Source organism: Nesoenas mayeri (genome assembly GCF_963082525.1).
Source record: "Nesoenas mayeri genome assembly, chromosome: 16".
Lineage (NCBI taxonomy): Eukaryota > Metazoa > Chordata > Aves > Columbiformes > Columbidae > Nesoenas > Nesoenas mayeri.
The window spans coordinates 8,067,402-8,076,204 of record NC_137562.1 but is presented as its reverse complement, the minus strand read 5'-3'; the positions used below and the strand labels follow the sequence as shown (position 1 = coordinate 8,076,204).

At 42.7% G+C, this 8,803-nt stretch overlaps 1 protein-coding gene across 1 annotated transcript; it reads right to left on the bottom strand.

Moving 5' to 3' along the window:
- Positions 1-358: 358 nt before the first annotated feature.
- Positions 359-6,841, bottom strand: MTG2 (mitochondrial ribosome associated GTPase 2). The gene is made up of 6 exons (XM_080354732.1): positions 6,608-6,841; positions 5,626-5,773; positions 4,955-5,070; positions 4,083-4,301; positions 2,835-2,973; positions 359-2,423 (listed from the first exon to the last, which is right to left on the bottom strand). The coding sequence occupies exons 1-6, from the start codon at positions 6,833-6,835 to the stop codon at positions 2,029-2,031; spliced, it is 1,245 nt and encodes a 414-aa protein (XP_080210858.1). The 5' UTR covers positions 6,836-6,841; the 3' UTR covers positions 359-2,028.
- Positions 6,842-8,803: the final 1,962 nt, after the last annotated feature.

Here is an 8,803-nt window from a genome sequence, read left to right as displayed (position 1 = left end):
ATGTGTAATCATGTACTAAAAAGATTAGTACTAGAACTGTAAAGTGCCAAACAAAATTATGGCTCAAGCTTCTCTAGGAAACATAAAACAGACTGGGCTTCCATTCCCACTAAAATAAGGCTCATTGTCAGAATGAGAAATAAAATCCCTCATCTCTTTCCTCTTGTCAACTTGAAAAGCAAGGACAACATCAAAAGGTTCAGCAGAGGAAAGCAAAAGCTAGTTAAGGAAAGGCATGCAGAAGAAATTCCCCCAAACCCCTCCAAAATCTAAAGCAAAACCTAAGCCTGCCCACCCCAACCCCAGCAAAAAAAGAAGTGGGAAGAAATTTGATAGCACATCATTCTTCCCTGGCACAACTCCTCATTCTCTCTCTTAACCTGATTACTTTTTCTTCTCTGTTCCAAGTTTCCTTTGTAAATACCTTATTTTCAGCAGAACCAGAGGTGACTCTGCAGTTCTGTACCTGACAATTAGAGTGGGATGCAAGAGATCTTCACGCTAAAACTGAAGGAACAGTACAGAGAAATGTGACCCAAGCCACCACGTCTGTGTCACGCGGAGCAGCACACGGCCGCTTGTCCGGCATCACCCCAGGGACCTCCAGCACAGGGTTACCTCACTTGGTACAGATGTACACTGACTACAGTAAGTTCAAGCTCCTAAAAACAGTTGTTCCAACACTAAAAAGGAGCAATTTGGCACTTTTCATTGACAGACGAAGGAGTAGAAGCACCACGAAGCCTCTTTGAACCCCACAAGCATGTGGTTAGGGACTTGGTACTGTCATCTCAGAACAGGTGGCTGAAATGTTAAGAAAGAAACCAATTATATGATCAATTGGAGATTCTGTTAAGCTACCCAGCGACCTGCTGTGCTTTCTGCACGTCAGTACACAAAATAATCTCCACTCTAAGAACAGAGGTTGCACAAACACTAGGAAGTAAGCGTGAAAGCTCCTGTGAGGACAGAGTCTTTGAAAGCAGCCTCTCTCGTTCTCAAAGACGGCCAAACGCACAATACAGAGAGCGCAGAGTATTTGCAGGTATCAAATGCTCTGCAAAGTACCGTCACCAGCTTTTGTGTTCAGGCAATCTTCTCCTGGTTTTATTAAATGTGGCTGAAAAACATGTAGCAACAGAAAGAAAAACAACAGTGAAGCCTAAAGACACTGCACAAAGTGAAACAAAAAGACTGAACTGAATATTAATTTCTACATAATTCAGTTGGGTAAATCCCAGGGATGAAGCAAGTGTGAAACAAAATATGAGAGCCACTTTGGGATTTAATATTTGTTTTTGTTTTTCCCCAATCATATTTATACCAATATCACTGCTTATAATGCAGAGATTACTTTCCACATCTGATCACAGATAGAAATACTCAGAATGTGAATTTAGAACAGGTAATTACCTGGTTTGCTTATATTTTTATTTAATAATCCAGGCATTTGAGTCAACATTGCATTTATTCAGAATAAAAACCTGTGATCTTAAGAAGGGGTATGCACCTTCTTCCTTATACAAGCAAACTTAGTTCTAATTCACAATTACCATCACAGAGCTGATCCCAACACTGGTCCAGCAGGAGGGTGTAAGCTGAGCTTTAATTTAGAGACTGAACAAGACTGCCCCATCCAGTCATGGGCACTCAGGGAAAAAAGTCCATCATTCATGGACCCCAGGAAAGCCAGACTTTTAAGGATTCAGTCATTTCTACTAGATAGCATTCACTTCGTTCCATAATTAATTATCTAATACCAAACAAGATCCAGGTTTCCAGTTCAACACTCATCGTGATTACAATTTTCAGATTTTGTTGTACAACACCTGAGACACCTCAAAGGTGAGCAAACAAAAGAACCTTTCCAATGCAGCAGTCCAGAACAAGTCCAAATGCTGTGACCCTTGCATTTAAAAAACAAACAAAAAACCCCCCATAAATAAACCAAAAACCACACAGATGTAATCTAATCAAATTATGATTTTTTTTTCCTCCTTCCAGTACAGTTCACAGCAGGTCTGGTTCCTACCACTTGACTGGGCTTTGCCCTTGTGATTGTTCTGTCTTCACGTAAGCGTTGTACAGTTCTCTCAAATGCAAGAACAGTTCCTCCAGGTTGTCCCCTGTCAGCGCCGACACTGCGATGACCCGCTCATCTATCTGTTCCCTAAGGAGCGGCAGATTGAGCCTGGACTCAGTGAGGTCGATCTTATTCGCGATGACAACAGAAGGCCTCTCAGACAATCCTTTTTTATATTGTTCTAGTTCATATTTTAAGTCCTGCACCTGAATCCAAGGCTGAGACACAGAGAGATCCACCACATACAGGAGGAAGCGGCAGCGTTCAATATGCCTGAGGAAGGCCATCCCGAGGCCCCTGTTTTGATGAGCACCTTTTATTAGGCCAGGAATGTCAGCAACTGTGATGGGAGAAATTTGACAGTGAATCCAACTGATCCCAAAAAACCCCAAAAACCCCCACAACACAACAAAACCAAACCAGTCTTTTACTGGCCAGTGAAAGCACTGTTACAATTACATCTCAATGCATCAATATTAAAGCATACCTCACATTAAGTTTGGCTGCTATTATCTTTTAAAACCCCTACATTTGGAGTATTCCAGTGAAGACAGAACACAAATTGCTAGTTTGATATCAAGGGCACATAAAAGTGAACGTGAAATGGGCTTTCTGTGTTGTTTTGTTTGAAGTTATTTAGAACTCACAAGAATTCTACAGAACTGCTAAACTTATTTCTGGAGCATTTCAAAGAATAACCCAGGTGACACAACTTGCCATCAAGGTACACAAAACATCCTACAGTTCTTACCTGCTACTTGTTCATAGTCTTGATAGCAGACGACGCCGACGTGGGGATTTAGGGTTGTGAATGGGTAGGCAGCCACAGCTGGCCTTGCATTGGAGATTGCTCTCAAAAGTGATGATTTGCCAGCATTGGGAAAGCCCACCTGGAATACAAACACTTATTAAAGCCACAGTTCTAGGTTAAACTCGATTTAAATAATAATAATAAAAAAGTAAGCTTTTACAGATGTGGCAAAGTTCTTCAAGCACGAATATAACAACATTAATTTTGTGTACTTAGGTTTGAAAAACATCCTGCTTTCCCTTTTTTGTTTCTCCTAAACCCTATTTTACTTATATGTGTATTTTATCATAAACATTAAATAGATCAAATCTAGAAGGGTCCCCTAAAATTTCTTAGTGCCATCCTAAGTACTTCCCTTGTTCAGAACCAAAAATGTACATAACATAAGAACACTTTTACCCTGAAATGATATGACACTTAGTCCTACACTTCCCATTTTATCTGGTTTTTTTTAACTATGTTATTTATTATTTTCTGAAAGAATTCACAATTAACTTTGTCCCTGATTTAGTAACATACATTGGCCTAGAAGTAACCAGAATGCCTACAAGCTTGGGATTTTACAGCTCTCTCATAATCTTGATATCAAAGAATTAAATTGAAGCTTGGCCTTCTGGGGCAAGGCAAGAATTTAAACAAACCCATTCTAGAAATGAAGATACTCTGGGATATCCTAAATTGACTTAGCATTCATGTCTAAATAGTAATTTCAGAGGATGCTAAACCTGGAACTAATGAAGTCAAATGTTAACACCTGTAAAAAGAGAAATATAGGGATGAAATAGAAGATGATTTGAACTTTATACATTTTTATTTTTTTAAAACAAAGAAAACAGAAACTAATTTACAATAACCCTCCATACTGTACTGGTCTCCTGCAGAATCAGCAGACCAAGCCTGCCGTACATCATCAGCAAATCTGTTAATCACCCATGAATCTTGCACATTGCTTTTCTATATATAGTGTTGATTTTAGTGAAAGTAGGATGACGTCAAATAGCAAGAGAGTGACAGCTCTGCAAATCATTTCGGATATCCTTCTACCAACTACTAACAAGAAAGCATCAAGTTGCATCTCTAAACAAGCAAACCAAAAGGCTAACAAAAATGTTATCAAACATTATTTCTTCAGTCAGTCAAATGTCATCCTACAGCGATAAGGGAGTTGAAGAACCACTGGACACTCACCAGTCCTGCATGAGCTGTTGTCTTGAGTTCCAAATGGAGGACCCTTTCCTGCCCTGGCTCTCCCGGAGTGAATAACGTTGGAGCTCGGTTTTCATTGGAAAGAAAAAAGCGATTACCTTTCCCTCCAGCTCCTCCGTAAGCTGCAACATACTCTTCACCATGTCTAGTGAGGTCAGCGACAACTTCCCCATCTTCCTTAACCAACGTACCTACAGGGACCTAAGAGTGAAGAGAGATCCAAGCATTACGCTGATGCTAAAAGCCTACAGCGGAGCTGGGTTCAGCAGATATTTGACCAGCTGAGTTCAGACTGGTTGAAAATTATTCCTTCACATTCTCAAGCTGGGGAATCCAAGAACAGAAGTGTACTTCCTGAGGCTCGCTTTCTGGACCCAAACAGCACCGTCAGACATTTACACTTCATTAAAATGTTAACAGTACTATAAGCCTCTTTCTCTCATTTTATCCAAAGAAGCCTAAGCACAGTAGTGACCTAAGAAACATATTGTATGTGTGCACCAAAACAGGCATGTTGATGAAAAAAAAGTACAAAAGAGAAAAGTCTGCTTCTGCTCCCATTTAAGAAGTTCTGTGCTGTGACTGCTCTAGGCATATGATGCCTGCAAGTAAAGCAAATCAGAACCGTATTTGTTTGGGTCAAGTGTACCTTCCAAAGAACTTTAATTTTTATAAACAATTTCAAGCCGCTTGATCTGTCAATGTGCCAGCCAGCCCTGTCTCAGCAGAGACAGAACACAAGGCTCCATGAAAATAACAAACATGAGATTCTCTCACAATAAGGTCATCCAGCTCTTGGATCAGCAGTGTTAACAGAAAGCTAACACAGTAGCATACAACCTTAATTTACTTACTTTAACATACACGTATGCACCATTAGCTCCGTAACAGTTTTTGCGTCCTCCTCTCTCTCCATTAAAACCTTGATAGAAGGGGAGGACTGAAGAAAGTGATTTCATTTGCTGATCAGCTGTAAAAAAATATATGCATATTTTAAACACATTGTTTTAGCAGAACAGGCACAGAAGAGAAACTTCTTGATTGTTCTTTCTCTTTTTGAATACTGCATGAATGCATATCCTATTTACTGTCTCAACAATAACATCAGGGAAGATTAATATTAATGTAAGTTATGATAAAGTTTAACTGCCTTTACATATCTTTTTAGGTTTATTAACCACGCACTTTATTAAGCGGACATTCCAAAATCAACCATTACTCATTGTTTTAAATTAGCAGATTTTGCAGCAGGGTGGTGGCAGAAGCAGTTTTATTCATCTTAAGAGTAAAAGTTGATCAGATCCCAGCCTTATTATAAGTGGCACCAGCCACTAAAATTTTTGCAAAATATCTTGATTTTCAAAAAACGCTTTCTAACACTGCCAGTGTCATTTATGTCCCTGTTACAACAGCTCAGGGCAAAGCTTCAAAAGCAAAGACATCTTATACAGAAATAACCATTTTAACATTTTTGACATTTAAGTGATAAGACAACGTGAAACAAAAGAGAACTAGTGAGTGTTACCTTTCAAGATGACATGACCCCCATCACCCCCATTTCCACCATCAGGACCTCCAAATACTTTTCGGGGTTCACTGTGAAAAGAGTGACCTCCTGCTCCTCCTTGGCCTCCAACCACACGCACTTTGCGGTGATCCACGAAGTAGCGTGTCTGTAACAAGGATGGGTTTGTATCCTTTAAGTACAGTTTATCAGTCTTCTTCCAACATGTGGATTGTTCACATATCCAGATGAAAAGAGAGCACACAACCTTGATTGTGGTAACATTCAAATTCTGTCAATTACTAAGGGACTTTATGATGAGAATGAGCAATAAGGGTCACTTCAATTAAACAGCCCCAACAGTATGTGAGGGAGGAAAAGTTGTATTAGTACTGATACCAAGACAAGTAACTAAAAAAATCCTCAACTCCTGAAAATTTACGTTATGCTATGAGCAGTGATCTCTTTAAAAGCTTCTTTTAGAGAAGTATTTGGCACCACCACATGGCGAGATATGAAACGATTGCTTTAAGTTGGAAGTGATTTAGTGATCATTGGAAAATAAGATGTTCCATAGGCACATAATTAGAAAAAAAAAAGAAGTTCTAGGACCCTGCAGTTTCTTTAACATAAAATGCTGTCTGTCTGGCATCCGATGACTATGTAACACTATAAAAGCAGTGAGAAATTAAACAATATTTTAGCCTTAAAGTTACATAAGACTTCCTGCTTTATGGACCTATGCTCGCTGTCGGCTCAAGGGGTGCTGGAGCTAAAGTCACACTTAGTGCTTCACAACCCCTCTGAACACCCACAGTATCACACGGCAGAGTTATTTCCCCACTATTCAGTAAGTTTATCAGATTTTAGAAAGATATTTCCTCGCATGAAAAGCATCTATTCGATCACTGTGAGTAGAGAACGGCGATAAGCTCTGTTTGCTGAGACGTATCCGAGAGGCAACTGCATTACAAACCGACAGCTGGTTCACTCCAGGACTTACCAGTTTCCTTTCCGAAATCACTCTTTTTTGCCTCAGCCGCCTGTTCTTCGAGCACCTCACGCAGGTTGTGGAGAAAGGCGCCTGCCGGCCCCCCGCCGGCAGCGGCACCGGGTTGAGGAGGAGGGCTGACCGCCAGTGGAACCGCCCGGCCCCGCACCGCCGCACCAAGCCGCTGACAGCCGCCGGGACCGCCCGGCCGCCCGGCCCAGCCCCGCACAGCGCGAACATGGCGCCCGACCGGCGCGCCACCCCCGCCGCCCCGCCCCGCCCAACGGCCGCCCGCACGCCAGCCCCGCCCCCTGCCCCGCCCCCTGCGGCGAAAGCGCGGGAAGGTGCGCTCGTCGGCTCCCGGCGGTTTCTGCCCGTCTCCCCTCAGCCCGCTCGTACACCAGCCGCCGCCAAGAGACTCTGGGCACCGGGGTGCGCACAAAGGCACTCGTGTCCCAGCCTAGAACCTCCCGCACGCAGCTCGCTCCCGTAAGGGTTAAATTAGCCTGTGAGAGAGCGACCCTGCGCATCCCGGGGCTGAGCAGGGCAGGAACAGATTCACAGACAGAACCACAGAATGTCAGGGGTTGAAGGGCCCTGGGAAGCTCATCCAGTGCAATCCCCCCATGGAGCAGGAACCCCCAGATGAGGTTACACAGGAAGGTGTCCAGGCGGGTTGGAATGTCTGCACAGAAGGAGACTCCACAACCCCCTGGGCAGCCTGGGCCAGGCTCTGACACCCTCACTACGAAAAAGTTTCTTCTCATATTTAGGTGGGACCTCCTGTGTTCCAGTTTGCACCCATTGCCCCTTGTCCTATCATTGGTTGTCACCGAGAAGAGCCTGGCTCCATCCTCCTGACACTCACCCTCTACATATTGATCCTCATGAATGAGTCCCCCCTCAGTCTCCTCCAAGCTCAGGTGTGATGGGAGCGGCTGAGGGACCTGGGGGGTTCAGCTGGAGAACAGGAGCTGAGGGGAGACCTTCTGGTCTCTGAACTGCCTGAAAGGAGCTTGGAGCCAGGGGGGTCGGGCTCTGCTCCCCAGGAACAAGGGACACAATGAGAGGAAATGACCTCAAGTTGCACCAGGGGAGGTTGAGGTTGGATCTTGGGAACAATTTCTTCCTGGAAAGGGCTGTGGGGCATTGGAACAGGCTGCCCAGGGCAGTGCTGGAGTCACCATCCCTGGAAGGGTTTAAAAGACACGTAGATGAGGTTCTCAGGGATGTGGGTTAGTGCTAAAGTCAGGTTAGTGTTTGGACTCAATGATCTTGATGGTCTCTTCCAACTGAAACGATTCTATAATTCTATCACATAATTTGAAAGATGGAACAAGCTTTTGTCATCCACACATGACAGGACCTGAGGGAATGGCAGGAAGATGTGCCAGGGGAGGGTCAGGTTGGACATGAGGAAAAGGTTCTTCATGCAGAGGGTACAGGACACTGGAACAGGGTCCCCAGGGAGGTGTCACAGCCCCAAGCCTAACAGTGTTCAAGAAGAGACTGGACAACGTCTGCAGACACACGGTGTGAACTGTGGGGTGTCCTGTGCAGGGACGGGAGTTGGAACCAATGATCCTGTGGGTCCTTCCAGCTCAGGACATTCTGTGATTCTGGGACAATTATCTATTAAGTGTATTGGAGAAGGTGCAACTCACAAGAATCTCCTTTTATCTGTTGTTTCCATTCAAAAGTCTGTGTCATAAGAAAAGTACCACCAACTTCGTTTTCAGATAATATTTAACCTAAACAATTTTCAAGCATTCTGTATTACAAAACAGAAAATGATACAATTAATGGAAGAAGTCAAAATGCTGGCATCACTTTGTTTCCACATTAATACATAAAAATGGACAACACATTAAATAAACATCTTGTTATTAACAATTAGAAATATTAACACCAAAAATCATGTATAAATTAGGAAATAAATGTACAAACTATTTCCAAAGTGCTCTTTCAAATACATTATATACACAACATTCAAGAAGTTCTTAATGTAAGACATTTCAGATTGGTGTAATGTTGCTGTTTTGTTTCAATTGTTGTTCCTATTCTCTCAAAAACCACATAAAAGGCATATTTCCAAGCTGGCAAAGAGCAATACTGCATTCTTCTGGCTACCTGTAATATTAATATATTATAAAGAAAACAATCTTACTTCTTTTCCATTCCTTGCTATTTGAGAGTACTTATTCCTAT

Excerpts from the sequence above, each read along its gene's own strand:
- MTG2 (XM_080354732.1), bottom strand. The coding sequence starts at position 6,835 with ATGTTCGCGCTGTGCGGGGCTGGGCCGGGCGGCCGGGCGGTCCCGGCG. Across the intron at positions 5,774-6,607 it reads TGATTTCGGAAAGGAAACTG|ACACGCTACTTCGTGGATCA; the intron begins GTAAGTCCTGGA and ends TCCTTGTTACAG. Across the intron at positions 2,424-2,834 it reads AGACTATGAACAAGTAGCAG|TTGCTGACATTCCTGGCCTA; the intron begins GTAAGAACTGTA and ends CTCCCATCACAG.